The 19,950-nt window shown below is 33.4% G+C and overlaps 1 protein-coding gene across 6 annotated transcripts in view; it reads right to left on the reverse strand.

Annotated features, from left to right (window-relative positions):
- LOC147392987 (calcium-transporting ATPase 10, plasma membrane-type-like) overlaps positions 1–19,582 on the reverse strand; it is a 53,821-nt gene extending 34,239 nt beyond the window's left edge. The window contains exons 1-7 of one of the 6 annotated variants that reach the window (XM_086455944.1): positions 19,315–19,582; positions 12,376–12,548; positions 5,506–5,622; positions 5,377–5,416; positions 4,401–4,516; positions 4,173–4,304; positions 3,969–4,058 (exon numbers count right to left, since the gene is read on the reverse strand). In XM_086455944.1, coding sequence (XP_086312070.1) covers positions 3,969–4,058; positions 4,173–4,304; positions 4,401–4,516; positions 5,377–5,416; positions 5,506–5,622; positions 12,376–12,546 — 666 coding nt within the window. In that variant the 5' untranslated portion in view covers positions 12,547–12,548; positions 19,315–19,582. Of the gene's footprint in view, positions 1–3,968; positions 4,059–4,172; positions 4,305–4,400; positions 4,517–5,376; positions 5,417–5,505; positions 5,623–12,375; positions 12,598–12,788; positions 12,974–14,958; positions 15,141–19,314 lie in introns of those variants that run through there. The other 5 variants (XM_086455943.1, XM_086455945.1, XM_086455939.1 and 2 more) reach the window with 5 other exon arrangements.
- Between the last annotated feature and the right edge of the window lie 368 nt (positions 19,583–19,950).

Consider the following 19,950-nt stretch of genomic DNA (forward strand, 5'->3'; position numbering starts at 1 on the left):
TGATTGATGAGTTGAATACTCTTGAAAAGACTCAGACTTGGGAACTTATTCCTCTTCCACCTGGAAGGAAGGCTGTGGGATGTCGTTGGGTTTTCACCCTTAAGCATAATCCTAATGGTTTTATTGCTTGTTATAAGGCCCGTCTAGTGGCCAAGGGTTATGCTCAGACTTATTGGATTGATTACAAGAAACATTTGCTTCGGTTGCCAAGATGACCACCATTCACGTTCTCTTTTCTGTTGCCACTATCAGAGGGTGGCATCTTTTTCAGTTAGATGTCAAGAATGCATTTCTAAATGGTGATCTTCAGGAAGAAGTCTATATGGTTCAACCTCCTGGGCTTCTCACATCTGTTTTTCTTGCACATGTCTGTCATCTTCGTCGTTCTCTTTATGGACTGAAGCAGTCTCATTGCGCATGGTCTGAAAGTTTTACTAAGGTCATACATCAGTTTGATTTCCATAAGAGTTCTGTTGATCACACCCTTTACTTACATCACTCCCAGGGCAAAACTGTCGCTCTGATTGTTTATGTGGATGATATTGTTCTTACTAGAGATGATGATGTTGGCATTGCCAAGGTAAAAAATTACTTAGGACGTCAATTTGATATTAAGGACCTTGGGCATCTTCGTTATTTTTTGGGTATTGAGGTTACGTGGTCCAATTCCAATATGTCTATTTCTCAGCGTAAGTATGTTCTTGATTTACTCAGTGACTCAAGTTAGCTTGGTTCTCGTCCTGCTGATACTCTTATTAAGCAGAATCACAGATTAACTAATTCTGAGGAGTGTTTGGAGGATAACTAATTCTTGTGGGAAAATTAATCTATTTGTCTATGACTCGTCCTGACATTGCCTATGTTATTAGTGTTGTAAGTCAATTTATGCACTCGTCTCGAACATCTCATCTTACTGTTGTCTATCATATTCTTAGATATCTTAAGGGATGTCCTGGTCGAGGTATTTTGTTCAGTAATCATGGTCATCTTCGCATTGAGAAATGGATAGATGCAGATGATGCTGGTTTAGTGACTAATAAACAGTCCACTTCTAGGTATTGTACTAAGGTTGATGGTAACTTGGTAACTTGGCATAGTAAGAAGCAGGATGTGATTTCTCGGTCTAGTGCTGAGTCAGAATACCGAACTATGGCACTTGGAGTGTGTGAGTTGTTGTGTCTCAAGACCTTACTAACTAATTTGTGTCTTCCAGTGACAGCCCATTTTTCACTATATTGTGATAATAAGTCAGCTATTAACATAGTGGCAAATCCGGTTCAGCATAACAAAACGAAGCATACTGAAGTTGATCGACATTTCATCAGAGAGAAGATTGTTTCGAGGCAGATTTGTACTCCCTTTGTTCATACATCTCAACAACTTGCTGATATTCTTACTAAAAGTGTTAGCAAAGCTGCCTTTGAAGGTGTCTTGTCCAAGTTGGGCGTTGCCAACATCCACGCACCAACTTGAGGGGGAGTGTTGAATAACTCTTATTTTATTAGCTTTACAGATCTTTTATCTTTTTTAGTCTTTTCACTTATTAGACCATGTAATCACCTTAAAACCTAATTAGGGCTTAGTAATAAAATACTTTTTACTGTTTTCTTATTTTCAACCATGAGATTTTCAGGTCTATGATTACACATTTTCCCTGGAATTCAGTCTACTACCCAAAGAGATTTTCCACCTTAGGAGAGAATGTTTTCCCACCGCCCCAAGAAAATGATTTTCCCACCTCCAAACCAACTCTCTTTTTGCCATTTCCTAGGTGGAAAAAAATGGTGGATTTCATTTTCCCAAGCAATTCATATTCCCTTGAAAGTGAAATACTATAAACGTATATGAATCGTAAATGTAAAAAACTAAATGGATACCATAACTCATTTAGCTTCAAAGTCACATATATAGCCACCACCCAAGCACAAAGACACAGAAAGATCCAATATGTTGAAGATTGATGATAACTCCCAAACCATACATAAAAGTCAAGGTACTTGGTAAACTCTACTATTGGTAATACGAAAGACACAGCCTTGCCTATTAAAAAAGAGAGGGAAAAAAGAAAGAAAAAAATTAGGCATTTGACCCTTTGGTATCCAGCTACTTGAATATGCCAAGTTACGTGTATCGACACGATATCATATTGATGGTAGTACCAAGTTGCATCCATAGTTTATGTTACAATGTACTAATCTGCTATTGTACCACTAATTATTTTCCTTGCTCCTAACAATTCCATTACTGATTTTGTCAACAAAAATTATATTGGAAAATTTTTACTGTAAAAAACTTTGCAAATAGTGCCCACCCATCCACTTTATCCACCTACCACAACTTCACCAATAAAATTCTACTAATATTTTATTTTATTTTTTAATTGATAGATTCTACAGATATTTTCTCTAATAAGATTCTATTAATATTTTCTCTGGATAAGTTTTCAAACAATTTAGGAGAATTAAATAGATACACTACCCACTACAACTCGTAACTTGATACAAAATAGAAATCTCTACCCACATTCCACATACATAACACCACTTCGCCACCTTTCCTACTTAAACACAACTACTCCATAATAATGATTCCATGCTAAACTACTCCATCATACAATATAGGTACATATCACAATCTTAACTAGTATCGCATCTCTTGGGGTGCCCTCAGTTAAGTTGCATCACATTTGTTCTGTATTGGTCATATTTTATCTTTAAACCCATAGTTTTTAAGGTATCGCTCCCTCTCCCGTTTTATCAACCGACACAACTTCATTTGCATATAACATAAACCAACAGACCCTCCTTGAATAAGAGCAATAAATCCATCCAGGACTAGTTCAACAGATACAGACATGGGGCTGATCCCAGTAGTAAAACTATTGTGACTAGAAACACTCTCATCTCACCACCGATTTTCTAGCACTAATTATAACTCCAGTATACACATCTTTAGTAACTTCAATACTGTCCAAAGCTTTGAGGTTAATCAGCTATTCTCCTAATTCCTAAAATTTTAACCTTCAAATCTCTATCTAGTATTGTATCATAATCATTTGTATTTCTAATTTTCCTGAGATTCAGACTTTGTAGCCATCATTCTTTTACACCTTTCCACTTTGTCTCAAGTAAAAAAATTTCCTCTTTACCATTGTATTTAACTACAGCTCTTACATATTAAAGACCTAACAATCCAAGGGCTTGATGAATTCTACATGTGTTCTAATCAAAGGTTAAAATCTCATCTAAAGGCAATGCTGCAGTCAAGAGAATAACCGTCTCGACCGAAACATTCAAAGACAACCAGAGACACAACAAAACATTCAATGTTTCAGGGTCAATCTTCTGTTCAAGTCTCAGCCAAAACTGGATTGTCTGGGACAAAACAGTCCAGGATGGAACAAAATTTGAAACTATGATTCTAACACAAATTGTCATAATAACTAATTCAATATAACAAACAATAAAGATGATTTTTGGAAGAAGACAAAGGCCGTGATGACCAATGAAATAACTGTCAGATGGTGTCTTCACTTACTAAATTCCCCTAAAGCTTAACTCCATTGTTTAAACATATAAACATAAGGACATATGTTATAAAATATTTAAGATAGTTTCCAATCCATTAGTCATTGCTATATTGTTTTGAAGTAAGGACTGCAAAAATCAATAAATTGATAATTTTGTCAAGAAAGGGTAGCTTCATCATCTCCATCTATGCATGACCCAAACGATTTGAGATATGCAACATGAATCTGATTTCACCATTATCTAGAGCTGTGTAACCTACACCTTATTATCCAGAAAAGAGTTGCTCTAGGTCACAAAATGTACCCACCCAACTGAACAACAAGATTCAACGGCACAAAACTCGAGGAGGAATTACAGCAACATTGCTCAACAAAAAAAAAAAATCCTAAATGTTAAATCAGTACTACAAATGACCAACTATATTATGGTCAAGCTCACCTCAGTCTTTATTCCTAGTGCCAAAGAAGCTGCCGCAGCTACAATCAATATGATAAGGGTTAAGTCTTGCCAAGATTCCCATAAGAACATCTGCAGGGCATAAGGAAAATGAACAAACTAATGCTTAGTATCACAAGTTACCTACTTGAACATAGTACCAAATAAAAGATGACATTTTGAAGTTGAATAATATGCCAAAAATACCCAAAAGCTCCTTCCTTGCTTTCTAGGGTATGTGTTTGATCCAAATGCTTTCCTCCGACTAAGTAAATCTGCATCATCTCCAGTAATTCCCTTATCTAAATTTGTTTTTAGCAAATCTGCAAGCCCTTGAACCTGATGTAGGAGAATGGTGAGTGCATTATGAAACGTAACCATAGAGAAAGATGTAGAAATAAATCCAGGTAAAATATTATATGTAGATAGACTTGCCCCCCCAAGATGTTCAAGATTAACTAAGTCATGATCCCTAGTTACTGAAGCAAGCTCCTCTTGTCCAATTCCATAACCACCACTGGATGACGACGGAACTCTTGGAGGACCTATCACTTAGATGAAATAGGCATATATCAACACAAATATATAGAAACAACCTGGAAAAAACAACACTACGAAAATATGAGGATACAACATCTATAAAAGACTGCAATAAGAAAATAATAATAATAATAGTTTAAGTACCTGATCATAAGATGCAACAGGCATGAATCGGGACAAGAATGTATAGCCATTGTCAAATAAGTAATACAAGGGCTTGTTTGCATTCATTTTCCTCCCAAGCGTGTTAATCAGAGCGATAGTTAATGGAAAACACAGTAATTTTGAAAATGTTGCTTGGATCAATTTTTATTTTATACGTTTTCCCAAGAGTACAAGAGGAAGCCTTAACGTGTTGGTAAAAAAACCAAGATGATTTAAGTCTGGGCCACTTTTAAATGATGTTTTTCATTCAAAATGCTCATTGAAACAGCATTGACAATGCATTTTTAGTGCTTAAACATGTTTTACATTGTAATACGATTATCCAAAAAAAATCCAAACCCTTACATAAATTAAAGTATTAAACTAGTACCTTAAATAGCTGTTTGGAAAGCAACAACTATAATTGTGACTGTAATAGACATAAAAATATAAACAAGTATATTACCATAATAAGACGACAACACAAATATGCCTAGCAACTTTCCTCTATTAAATGTCTTCTAATATCATATTCCTATTACAAGACAATAAAAATTGTTGCAAAAGCGAAGACATCAAAGATAACACCCAAATGAATAGCATTGTAACTGCATAGCATAAAAGAACATTTCATTCCAGATTCAATCATGCAAAGAACAGGATGCTTCAATTTGTCAAAACTAGTCAATAGTGAAGTTAGCACAACAATTTTAAGCGAGTGAAGTACCACTATCTCGTTCCCCAGCCGCTTTGAAAAGAAGTGCTGCCTAATACGACAAGAGATGATGGATTAGAAAATAGATGAGATGGCCTAAAACTACGTAGAAGTAACATCTGATCGTATAAACAACATTACTCTTATGACTTGGGCATGTGTTCTGATCTTCCTTCTTATTTCCTCTTTTTCTAGTTGCTTTTTCAGGTCCAAAGTGTATCGAAACCGACGAGAAGCATTTAACACAAGAGCCGCTTGCTAAAAAAACAAACCCAGTTAGTATATTAAAGTCAAACATTTCTTTCAACTAAACAGAAAAATAGTGGTCTCATGAGACATTTATAACAAAGCATCTCCCAATAACAAAGATTCCAATATTGTGTCGTTTGATACAAGAAAACATAAAACATATATGAATACATAGATTTGGAGGTATGAGAAGAAGACGAAAAGGACATGCATCAATGGGAAGAGAAAAGATTTAAAGAACCAAGCAATAAAACAAGATGTGGCGACAAAAACAGTGAAATGGTGGAAAAGAACTCATAAAGCCAACCTTAAAAAAATATCGGAAAAAAGCCATGACGATAAGGAATTACCATTCATAAACTATTGTACATTCTTATAATATGAATAGGGCATATACTATAAACTACCAACAAGTTAAGCTGAAAATATGTTTTTTATTTCTTGTAATGTAAAATACACATTATAGAATACCAAGTTTCAAAACATATATATCAAGTTTCAACCTATGGACCATCACACTACCTTCTTGGAGTGAGGCATCCCAGCCAAGACAACGCGTTATTTTGAACAATTTATGCCTTGTGGGTACGATAGAGTTGACAAATGAGTTACACTGGAGATCAGATTTTTTATAGGAAGAAATGAGAGGAATAAAATGGAGCAACAGGATTCATTCAGCCAACCCAATTTTTTTGGTATAAGGCTTGATGATGACAATTGTGAGGGAGACTTTCTACACACACCTAGAGAGTATGGCCACGAATTGTCAAGGTCCCGGTTTACATTACTGCCTCAATCTCCACACAGTGAAGTACCTAAGTCCTCTAAAGCTAGAGTCAGTGGTAGAACGAGCACAAGTTCGAGCTCACTTCACGTACACTTCTATCCTATCTAATTCCTTAATTAGACTTCTTAGTATTTCACCTTCGTAAAACGTTTCCAAGATTCTCATTTTAACTCTTGAGATCGTTAACATGGTGCTGGTGGGACTTCAACCCAGGTTTATGGTATTATCACCCATATACTTTACCAACTAAGCTAGTTGGAACATGTTTCTTTTCGTAGTTGGATCTAGGATTTATGATTACCTCAACGTGGCACCTATCCAATCGAAAGGAAATGAATATTTGCATCCACAACGATGATGATGATGATGATAGGTAGAGGTCAGAGATTTCAATGGAGAATCATAATTAGATTAGTCTTTCCCAATTCCTTAAATTGTCATAGACTCAATATGAAAAGTTTAATCGTGAATAGAGGGAAAGAGAGTGTCTTCAATTGGTGGAGGTAATTGTAAGAAGTGAGGATGAGAACCTGGTGGGGATGGGGAAAAAGAGAAAGATAGGTTGAGAAAACAAAAAACAGTCCAACATAAAATTGAATTATCATACATAGTTTTCAGCAACAAGCATAATTTTTTTTTGATAAGCAACAAGCATAATTAAAATCAATGGGATGCTTAAAATATTAAATGGTGTTGAGATTAATTGTAGCATATGAAAGAAGGGATATACCATTTTTATAGAAACAGTCGTGCCTAAGATAATTGATATTCTGGTAGAGTAATCTTATTGAAGAAAATTCAAGGACAATCCATGAATGAAGATGTTTTATGATTGGATATGGGATATATTGCAACTTATGTATGGCTTCAATGGATGAAGGAAAGTTAGGTATTAGATGCAATGATTAATTAAAAAAATTTATACTGAGCTTTTCGCCGTATAGAATTCTAGCTTATTGGTTAAGAAGATACCTAGGACATTTCTGCTGAGTAATATTGAATCAAATATTTGTATCAATTTGGGAATTCAAATGAAAAAGATCAAGTTTCTTTGTGTGCTATCGAGGAATTTGCAGAAAATAGAAGATGTGTAATCTGAAAGTAAAATTATTATTAAAATTGGGAGACCATGTAGTTAAAAAAAAAATGTATCACATGAAGAAGGGCCAACGTAGATCATTCTTTAGAATTGATCTATGAGATATTTGATTTACAATATACATCGATGGATAAGATCTTGATCATAATGTTCTAATGGGATAAATTTTTGTGGAGACATCATGATATCGAACAAGAGTTAGATATGTGAAAATATGTCTTAGATGTAATTGTGAAGATTATTTGAAGAGTGAAATGCAGTCTTAACTTTTGAGAACAAAATTTTTATTAGGGGGGAGATTGTAATGCCCTGAAATTTTATAACGTATCTCGAGGAAATTGGTTGATTAATCAAAGTTGTAATGGGAGAGTTTTAGAATCTATCAGGCATTGTTAGTAGGTCTAGAACTGTCACGAAATATAGTATTTTCTTGTGTGAACCTTATTTGATGGATTAAGTTAGTTGAAACAATAAAATAAGATGTTTTAGAAGAATATATGTCTATAAAGAGTTTATTCATATTTATTCTTTGTTATACCTCCTGAGAGATGCCAAATCTAAAAGTTGTTTGTTCTTTGACATTTGATTTAGATTTTGATCTCATTAGAAAGTGAATAAAAAGCTAGGACTAGTTGAATGAGATTCAGGATGTCGAGTTCGGAAGCTAGGAATTGAATCCAATGAGGTAGGGAACTTCCAATTTCTTAATTGTAATCAAAGATTTGTTTTAAAAATATTTTTGTTTCAAAATAAATGAGTTATTTTGAAATTTATGTTCAAAGTAAGTATTTTGCCAAAATTCATGCATGTTATATTAGAATTTAGATATATCGCTATTGTATTTATGTTATAGGAGATTTTGTTGATTACACCAAAACAATCCAGTAAAATGTTTTAATTGTAAAAATGTTTCTTTTAAAATTGATTTTGAATAAAAACCAATAATGTTTCTTATTATTAAACTAATTGGAACAGTAGAGTATGGTTTTGAGGTAATCGAGCATAGTTTATGATTAATCAGAAACCTGTGTTGATTAACCATTTAGTTTAGAAGTAGAAGTATTGTTGTGGAAAAAAATGAAGGAATACTTGGAAGAATTTTAAAATGAAAAATATTGAAAATTGAAATAAGTTTTTCTATGATTTCAATTAACTAGGTAGGAGAATTATTTTATGAAAAATTTGACATTTGACGTTTGAGAATTTCACTATGATTTCAAAAATAGTTTTATTAATTTTGTAAAGGAAATTTAAAGTTTTGGACTCATGGGAAAAAATTGGTTTTTAAATGAAATTCTAGTTCTTTTCACATTGGAGATGTTAAAACTTGTTTGATGTTATTGAGAACGTGATTCTTAGCTGAGTGTGTATGTGGAGTGAATACCTAGTAGTGAGATGCTTCAGCATATGCCATGTAAGTCACGAAAGAGAGATATATGAGACATGATTCGATCCGAGGATCGTGTAAGATACGAAAAGGGAAAAAGAGAAAATGTTTCAGTTGATTGCCGTGTAAGAAAGGGAAAGAAAGATAAAGAAAAAGGGTGTACTTATGTTGAGATATAGGTTGGTTATTCAGCTCACGTACCTGGTCGTTATTTTTCGTGGCATGTTTTGAAAAAGAGGGAAGTTTAATGTTCTAGAAAAAACAAGGTCTTATATTTCGAAAAAAAGATAAGTTTTACTTCTATATTATTTTAATGATCTATTAAAAAGGTTGAAATGACTATAAAATAACTTGTGTCACTTCCGGAGCAATACGTTATTCTAGGATAATAGTTGCGATATCTAATTTTTTATATAATATGGAATGAAAAAGAACATAACATCATAATAAGAATCTAGAAAAAAAAAAATTGATCTTCAATAAAGAACAAGATGTAAGGATAGTTGCATAAATGATAAGAGTTTTATTGCGAATCGCATGCACGCCAGATTGCCATAGAAGATGACTAGTCAATGAGCATTCATAGTCTAAAGTAATCAGGAAAGAATGGCCCACTTAATTGGTCCGTTTCTTAAGGTCTTGATCAATGGACAACCTAAGTTGGGAAATCAATCACCCAAGTATAGCAAAGGTTGGCCATAGAATCAGGAACTAACGGTGGGTTCCACACTAGTGAAATACTAGATCAATCGTATTTTGACTAATGTTGTTAAATCGCATATGCTACCATGTTCGACCAACACATGTTGTTCGCATATGCGGTAGCATATTCTGCAATAAAAAAAATTGAAAAAAAAAATGCAGAAAAATATTTTTTTGATATGTTAAAATTTTGTTAAAAAATGGGACAAGATGGCCCTGAAATACAAACTCATCAAAAACGAAGCTAGAAACACTAGGATTCTTCTAAATTACAAACCATATCCCACCTAACAACAAAATCCTCAAAGAAGATTCCTTTAAAGACTTTGTACAATTTGCTTCAAAAGAACAAGAAACTCAAAACGGACAAAAGAATCAAAAGCACTTTCCCTTCAAAAATACATCTATTTTTCTCCTTCCATATACCCCAACAAATGGCGAAAGGTGTAAGACTCCAAAGGATTCATTTTGCACCTTTGAATGAATGACCCCATGAATCCCACATTTCAAAAAGCTCCTTAATCGATCTCGGGAAGCACCCCCTTAAACCAAAGAGGCCAAGTAAATAGGCCCAAACCTCATGAGCAATTTCACAATGGATGAGCATATGATTTGCCATCTCACCCTCCCTTAAGCTAATCGAATAACCATTCGAGGTTTGAAAACCTCTCTTGATTAACTGATCCAATGTAGTGACTCTCTCCAACGAAGCTTGCCACACAAAGACAGAAACTTTGGAGGGAACTTTCACACCCCAAACAAACGAGGTTGGGAAAGCGATATTGGAAGAGGGAAGCTTCATAGCGTACATGGACCTAACCAAATAAACCCCGTCCCTCGTGCCATCCCAATGTATCAAATCAGCTCCATCATCACATATGCTATCGCATATTAGCAGATAGCATAATTTGGGATATACGATTGTAGCATATGCAATTTTCACTTTGAAATTAGCATAGGCGATCGTATATGCAAATATGTGACCACATTTGACAGCAATAATCTTGACTGAGATGTTCACATCATTCATGACTCTCAACTCTCTATTATAGTATTTTGTCATTGTATGTTATATTATAGGTATATGTTATATGTTTGATATATCAAACTTAAGACGGTGTTTTCTTTTGTTTTATTCCACAATTATCTTTTTTTGATCGGTAAATTTTATTCCACAATTATTAAGATCTTTTAGATAGATTTATGTTTTAATAAACCTATATCATTTTCAAATGAATTTGAGTGGTTAATCTGTTAGAACTATGATTTAAAAATATATGTTTCCTATTGGGTAACTCCTTTGTTCCTCACCCTTCTAATCATCTCAATTTTAAGAAGTTCCAGTGATCAATGATCAGATTTAGGATCGTTGCAGTTTCAAGATCGATAAGTTTGTATGTTGTGAGAGTCAATAGATAGACTAGATTGGTTTATGTTGAAAGGACAAGTTAGTATATTTTTGGCAGTATGTGCCAATATTTCTTTCTATTATATACAAATAAAGGGATTTGTGAGATAAAATTATTATTTTTATTGTATTTAGCTATGCTTTTGCTGAAATATATGGTATCATTGTCTGAAATTATTGAATTATGTGTTCATAACTATATGGAAAATATCTCACATCTCGAGATTCTAACACTTAACCATGGGGATACATGTTAGGATTTTGGGGTGTGACAATTTGAGAATTAGACGGTTTTTATTAATGAATTCAGCATTGCTAGGAAAATGGTTGTGGAGATTTGGAGTGGAAGAGGATGGCCTTTGGGAAAAGGTTATTGCAGCAAAGTATGGTGTTAAGAACTTTGGCTCGGAAAGTGACAAGGCTAGAGGTAGCTTTGGATGTGACGTTTGGAAGGGTATCTTGAGAAAATTTCCTTTGTTTCGTAAGAAGGTGAAGTTCAAAGTTGGGAACGGGAATAGAGTTCAATTCTAGGAGGATTGGTGACCTAATGGTGACCCTCTTAGAGATCAGTTTCCAAAGCTATAAGGGATCTCTTTGAAAGAAGATCAAGTTGTATCTTCTTACTTGATCAGGGAAGGTGATGTTGTGTCCTGGGATTGGGTTTTCGAAAGAGCTTCAATGATTGGGAATTGGGAGCTCTCTGTAGCCTTTTATCGAGTATTGAAGCTTCTCCATTGGATGGCCAGGTTGAGGACTGCTTACTTTTGAATGGAGCAAGGGACGGGCGTTTTTCAGTGTGTTATCTTTATCGTGCAGGTTTGCGGATTGGTCCTGGCTCATTTCTTCATTGTATGGTTTGGGAAAGAAAGGTTCCCTCCAAGGTTTCTGAGTTTATCTGGAGTTAGCTGCTCTTGGGAGACATCCAACCTTGGATCAATCAGTGAGGGGTTTCATATCGCCAAACGTCTGTTGTTTTTTGCAAAAGTGATGGGGAAACAGCAGATCACATCCTTTTCCATTGTTCGGTGACTAGGAATGATTGGGATCACTTCCTTCTTCTATTTGGGGTGGTGGGCTGCTTTCAGTGTTTGAGGCTTGGTCCATTTGAGGGAGAGGAACAATCACATTTTTAAAGGAAAGGAATTGTCGCTTGATGATTTTATCATTTCTGTTTTGGCAAATGTGTATACAATACCAATGACACTAAACAAACGGCCAATTTTCCACCACCAAAGTGTGTCACATTGTCAATAATTATCACCACAAATCAATCTAAAACACAATCAAATCCAAATAAAATCAAGTTCTCATTACAAACAATATTGAATTGTACAAAAGATATAAAAGCTACTGGCATCGACAAACCATTAAAAACTTACCCTCCATCGTTTGAGTCGCTCAATCGAAGCATTCTTAGTTGAAGTAATATAGAATGGATCCGCACAAGATTCATCATCATCATCTACATGATCCTTGTCCCTACTACTTCCAGCCTCCAAATCATTCTTGTGCAGACGGTAGTGAGGAGAGTTTCCTCCCAAATTGTTCATGGCTGTTCGCAGGAGAGATGACACCGCCAATTAAATCTGTAAGACTCTCGACTTTACCTCCACGAATATAGCGGAGTCAGAATTAAACAGTATAGTATTTTGGGTCCAAAGATGGTTCTACAGACAATGTTGTTGGCATTTGTGGTTCTTATATACCAAAAAGAGGGGGGGGGGAAAAAGTAAAACTAGGGTTTGTGTTTTAGAAATTAATATAATCGCACTTTTTGTTCGATTTGCCTCACCTTGAGGATTTGTTTGTAACTTTTGATGGTATTTATGAGCGGTTTTGCAAGAATGAATAGTGATTTTGCAAGACGATCGCTCTTCTGCTCATCTGCTGCTCCGAGAAATTTCTTCCTTCGTCCCTCTTTCGCGCGAAAGTTCCTTGTTCTTAGCTTCTTCTACCTTCGACAGTCTTTTAACGAAACTTCGCGGAAGGAACCCATTTTGAAAGAAAACATTTTATTTAATCATGAATATGACTTTAATGGTTCAAAATACCAATAATGCCCTTAAACTATCTCAAATGAAGTTTGACGTTTAAAGTCAGACGTACGATCGGCGTAAAAAGTAACATAGAGTGCATTTCTTTTGAGATTATAATTTTTTTTTTTTTTTTTTCGTATCCCTTGGAAACAGTCAAGAGTAGGTTTAAAAGGGCGTCACGCCAAAACTTATTTTTTCTTTAAATAAGAAGAAAACTAAGGGCCAAAGAGAACGGTTATAACCGTTGAAGTTGAACCGTCGGCTGCATAATAAATATATAATATATAATTTAGAAAAAAAAAAAATTAAAGAAGAAATAAATTATAAAAATAAAAAATTTGTGGAAAAAAATAAAACTTTCATGAAAAAATTCCACAATAAGAGTCGTGAGTACGAGGGATGTGCAAAATTCCTAAAAAAAATAAATAGAGATTTTCTGACTCTCCCTTATTGTCCTACTCTCCTGATGTGATGTGTTAAAATTATAAAATTTTATTTGGGATACATAATTATATGTATTCATTATATATTATAGGTGTTGACAAAATTATCACATAGACTCATTTATATATAAATGTTATGGCTTTGTCGACACTTGTAACACTTTCGATATCTATGTATCACTAATAATTATTTGGGAAACATCTCAAATATTGTTCTTATGGAATTTTTATTTTTAATACAATTAATTTAATTTTAAAGTATTCTTTTTGAAAATTATAAGTTAAAATATACTTAATAGATATAACAAAAATTTAGACGCAATCCTATATGTTTCATCATATTAAGTACAGACTTAATATGTGTGTTGTTAACCTACGATTTGATCAAAAAAATTAATATTCTTTATTGTTCCTAATCAAACCCATTTTGATTTGATAAAAGTATTTATAACTTAGAGTCGTGATAACCCCCCCCCCCCCCCTTTGTGACATATATGCTCCCCTTGCCCCCATCATAGACCCGTAAATCATTTGCCTTGAGATACACAAGAAAAAGATTTATAATTTTGGATATCCCAACACAAATGAACTATGATTTTGTGATGGGGCATATGTCGGAGGGGGGGGGGTCAGAAAATCATTATTCTATAATTTATAATAAGCATCGTTTATATCTAAATAAATATAAACATATGCCGTTAATTTATATTTTTTTAAACACATGTTTTGATAAAAAAATAAGTTGTCCAATCAGATTGAGTCCCTATTAGAATCCATGTCCTTCATATGGACTCATCGTTATGAGGTCAGCTAATTCCTTCCATTGACAAGCCTACCCTCCATTTCCACTCCAAAGGAAATCCACTATTTAGTTTTTTTTTTTTAACTAATGTTGAAGGAATATTTTTAGTACAAAATCAGAATAATCTTTCTTTCAAGATATCAAACTTTATCCACGTCGAAGCATTTAATAGCGTAAAAAAAAGTGTTCATTTTTTACCGAAAGTCGATATACATTCATACCTATGTGACTTTAATTTGATATGAAAAATATTCTAACTTTTCTTGATGGTAAGGAGAATATAATCAAATTGACTCAAGTCGGAGTCATTATTAAGTCTCTTTTTCTTTTCTATTTCTTTAATGTAGTTAAATGGAAAAAAGAAAAAAACATTTTTAAAATCTCTCTCATGGCTTCTATTTTTACTATAGTTGCTAGATCTATAATATTTAATTGGTAACAAAATGTGAAATTTCACATGCATGCACATGCAATGTTGGTCCTAAACATGTACAAGTTAGGTGGCCTAATTCTTTTGGGAAAAAATAAAGCAATCAATCTAATTTCTTAAAATGTCGACGAACACGATTACGATCTATGTGATAAATGTAGACCTTGATGCATGGTAGATTCGGCATAAATACCACATAAGAATAATGATCAAGTAAATGGAATACAAGAATAAAGCAATGTGAGTGATACCTAAATTTCTTTGAGGAAGTTTCGCTCTCTTGTATTGGATCCCTTCTTTCACAATCTCATACGTCGACCACGACAAGGATTTATTAGAATAAAAGGTAATGGGGACCTAACGCGTGAATATGGAACCCACTCGTATGATTATTTATAGGCATGTGTAATATTCTTCACCATAAGTATTTTTTCTAACAAAAGAAAAAGTTGCAATTAGTGAATTATATATTTTAAATATAAATAAAATAAAATAACTGTAAAAATAAATTAAAATGATATATTTTATAAAATAAATAGTGTCACCTTGGTAATTGGGGTTGATTATTTTTTAACATATATAATCTAGAATGTAGTGATGAGACCTATTTTCCAAATTCTTTAGATTGCATGCATGTCCCATGCACAAGAATTTAGATGGAACTTTGTGGAGCATCACCACATACGCCTTCTCTGCGCTAGGGCTGTCAATTGGTACCTATTTACCTGGAACAAAAATCGAAAACCTTGGTTTTGATTCCCTTTTTATTGGAACTGATGACAGCCTAGTCTTAATATGGAACCAAATTGATTGTGAAACAAATTATTATTAAATTGATACTTTGCAAATAATATGTTATTTTTAGAAATAATCTTTTTTTTTTGTTGAAATATTTTGTTTTCATTCAATTCTTGAGAACCGAAATCGACGGGCATCTATGACTTTTTATTGTTCCGTGGTCCCGGGCTCCAGTTCCACTTCTTTTAAAACTTAAAAAAAAAAAAAAAAAAAACCATAGTGGCTATGATTCTAATTTTCATAGGATCTGACCCATTGACACCTCTAGTCAGCTACTCTTCACAATGAACTATGAAGCTTGCACCCACATCAGTGATCCAAGGGTTTTATTGTAGAGCATAGCCATGTAGGTTTAGCGAATCAATTTGATAAAACACACCCCAAAATCCACAATTTTTTTTTCATGGGCAAGCTAGACTTGAATCCAATCTCAAAATTGGGTTATACTTTGTCAACCGCCTAAGCCATGGGTCCAAGCCCTTTTTTATCATAATTCTATGAAAAAAACTTCACGGGAAAGTATTATTATTATTATTATTATTATTATTATTACATAAAGATTATTTCCATTATTTAATTTTAATTACATATAAAGATGGAAAATTATTGAGGATGTGACCCATAAAATTGTAGTGTAAATTACATGAAGAAACACTTGATACACACGTCAAAATAAAGGAAAATCACACTTCTATGGTTTTTGAATGATAGATTAGTAAGAAAAACCGGTTCGTTGAATGAATATTGTATAGGGTAAAATATGAACTATCATCTAGACCGTACATATCTTCCCATTTGATAAAGGCCGCGGTAGGACAAAGGCAAAAGTCACAAGTAGAACAAGTGTCATCATGGATTTAACCAGACTTGGACGAAATTCTAGGCGGGAACTAATCCCGTCTAGGTTTAGGTTTAGGGGGCTTCACAACAAAAATGACATACAAACTCAAGTTCTCAAGAGAGATCGGAAGTAGATAAGGAAAGACCACTGAAACCTTTGTGATATCGGAAAGAAATGTGATATAAGAAAATTCTCAAATCAAAGCAAAGAAGGGGGTGGGGGGGACTCTTTGGTAAGTAACATATTGGTGCCCTAGAGAAGATACGTCAAGCAAGTAGGAGAAAAGTTTGGTCTACCAAGCCAAAGATTAATTTCAAGGTGTAAATGAATCGGTTGGAAATCACCTTTACAATATAATAGAGATGAAAACGTTGAGATAAATGAGTGGTAAGATTAAGAAATACAAAATCAGGAACGAATATAAGAAAATTTAGAATTTTCTCGAATAAGAGAGATTTATTTCAAATTTGGGGACCTGATAATTTTATAGAACTACACTTCTCTAACTTTGTGTTATATGTTTATACTTTCAATCATGATTTTTTTTATTGTAGTGTGATACATTTGAAAATTCCAAGGAGGAATTAATATGGTGTTGATTTCTCATGACTCGACTATTGGGTGAGAAACATTCACTCACACAAAAAAAATTTGATAATAATAATAATAATAATAGTAATAATAAGCCAAAGACTTGGTTTATGGATTTTATCCAAAGATCCAATTAAGTTGTAAGTAACTAGTTCTTTTGATTAGGATTACACAATTAAATAATGTAATTTAATTTATTTATTTTTGACTAATTGTGTTAGCTTTCGAAATATTCCTAAGGGTATGTTAATAGTTTGTTCAAAGTAAATGGTTATTTGAGTTAATTCGAGCTGACAATAGTAAAAAACTCATTGAATAAAGGAGTCGATTAACTTTCATTCTTCCTAATTTGATTTTTAATTTTTTTTTATTGATTAGCCTATTTTAATGAGATCAATAACCTGTTGCTGGAGGGAATTGAACCTAGGTCTATGATATCTTCATCAAAAAATTTGACTGATTCCTCGCAATTTGGTTTGTATTCTTCTTTTAACTATATTTCTTTATTAAAAATGTTCCAATTATTTTTATGGTTTTGCCTATCAAATATGAAATTGAGAATGTATTAGGTCTATTGACCTCATTATATGCATTAAATGACATTCAATACGGACTGGTCGAACTCTTACACCAACCTACCTCTTGGGTATCCCCAGACTAAATATCTGTATAATAATACACAACGGTGGATCCCACTCATTTTATCCATTATATAAAGAGGGGTTTAAATGACAATTTTTACGTTTATTATTTCTCATCTTATTTCCTTTTTCCTATATCATTTTCTAGAATAAACCACTAACTTTATTATCTTTCCTCTATCAGTCATTTTTAATAATACCTTTTTAAATATATATTGACTTTTCTCTCCTACACCCTTAATCCTAAAGAGGATGACTTGTGCATGTAGGCACGAGCAAACTCTAATTTATAAAATAAAACATAACGATTGACTCCACCTCACTTTTTATCCCCTACATAAAAAGAGATTGGGATTTAATTGTCACTTGAATCTCTAGATAACTTTTAATTTTATTATCTTTCTTCTTTTATCTCCCTTTTAAGAAGTGTTTTATTACATGTGTCTTAGGGCATGCGCTAAGATGTATTAAATACACCTCCAAACTTCATTTTCCTACTAAAAATACTCTCAAAAGCTCATTTCTAATATGTATTTAATGCACCTTAACGTGTGTCCCAGAAACCCTTCTAAGTATATATTACCAATATTATTGTTTTTCCTCTATTACCCCTTTTCTATTAATGCCGCCAAATTTCATTACCTTACTTCTTTTATTCCCCTTTAACCCCTAGACAATGCATGGGCCAACTCTAATGTATCAATGTATTATGTTAAAACATAACCCAACCGGACCAAATGCAACTTTGGTTGGAGTTTGGGTACGTAGTTGACTAGCCTAGAATGGACTTGAGTTAAGATTCTCAAACCCGCCTTCACTTGAACAGATTGGATCGAGTTTGATCAAATCAACCCAACTTGAGTGCTTCGATGCATCTTATCAAGAGGGACTAGTCTTACTTTGAAAGAGATTGGGCACTTCCAATGTAATATTAATATTAATATTAAAATAAGAAAAGATAAAATAGTCGGTGCCAGGTGGCATTGGGATTTACTGTGATTCTCACATTTCAAACGTGGGTGTGCACATAACCGTAGATTCATTTTCTCAAGATACAAATAAAAAAATATATATACGATTATTTATACACATCCACATCAGAGATGTGAGAATCTCAATAAATCGAATGTCACCCCCAACATTAATGAAAGACAAAAAATATATATATATTTTATTCACCATGAAAAAGAGGTATTGGGGCGGCAGTCAAAGAGAGCATTATTTTTTAAATTTTGATAACGAAAGAAAAAATATTATTTCATTGATTGTTATATTTTTTTATTACTTGGATCTAAATATCTAATAATAATAATAATATTTTAATTTTTTTATACATTATCGAAATATTAAAATAAAAAAATAAAAAACGAAAACTAAGGGACACCTGCACGGCCAAGAGTTGGACTCCTGTCAAAGTTAACATCGCAAACATTCTTGTCTCTTACTCAAAGTAGAAAATATCTAATGAAATCTACATAAATAATACATTGCCACGATATCAGTTTTCTTTTGATTCGTTCAACTACTTCAACTAAACATGCTCTACGTGGCACTTTTGGCTTGACACGTAGCGCCAAACGTCGGTTGATATGAGGAAAACAAAGCTTCTAGAGATCAGTATAATCCTAGGGATTTGTATTGTAATTTAATGTCTAAAACAGCCCTCTCTTATATCACCCATATGTTTGATGCTAATATTTAAAAGATTAACAAAATGAACGTGAAGAAGATCTTACCTTTATAAAGAAGGAGAAAGAAATCGCCAAGATCTGCCGTCTGATTGGTTTGATTCACAAACAAATTTAAAATCTAAAGCCAACAGAGAGAGAGAGATCTGTAGAAGAAGGTGAAGGATCTGGTATTCAAATTCAAACTTCAAAGAAGAAGAAAGCATAAAGAGAAAGAGGCTTTCTCGTCAATCGAAAATCTTTGAGGAATCGATTTTTAAAAAAATCGCTTTCTTCAAAAACAAGCAAAGAACCCCAACGACCAAAGGAAATTGTGTTGGAGAAGTTGAAGAGGAAGAGTTATACTTACGTCGGTAGACTCGTGCCAAACATCCATGTGACAGTTAGGTAGATTGCCTCATGCATGTGTACCACGTGTCCATTATATGGGGTAAGATGATGTTCCAAATACTGCCATGAAACACACCAAAATGTTTGTTAGTCCATTATCTTGATGTGACAAGTTTGAGAATTGTAGTTTGTATGCCTCGAGATACTCAATTCCTTTAGGATATTGGTGGGGTAGTCAAATTATCATGATTGATTATAGTTAGTAATTCTTTGAATAATTCATAAATTAGCACTAAGTATTTGAATAATACAAAAATCCATTAATACAACAATTCAATCTTTTGGAATGATTAA

Source organism: Akebia trifoliata, chromosome 10 (assembly GCF_017979445.1).
Source record: "Akebia trifoliata isolate Shusen 1 chromosome 10, ASM1797944v1, whole genome shotgun sequence".
NCBI lineage: Eukaryota > Viridiplantae > Streptophyta > Magnoliopsida > Ranunculales > Lardizabalaceae > Akebia > Akebia trifoliata.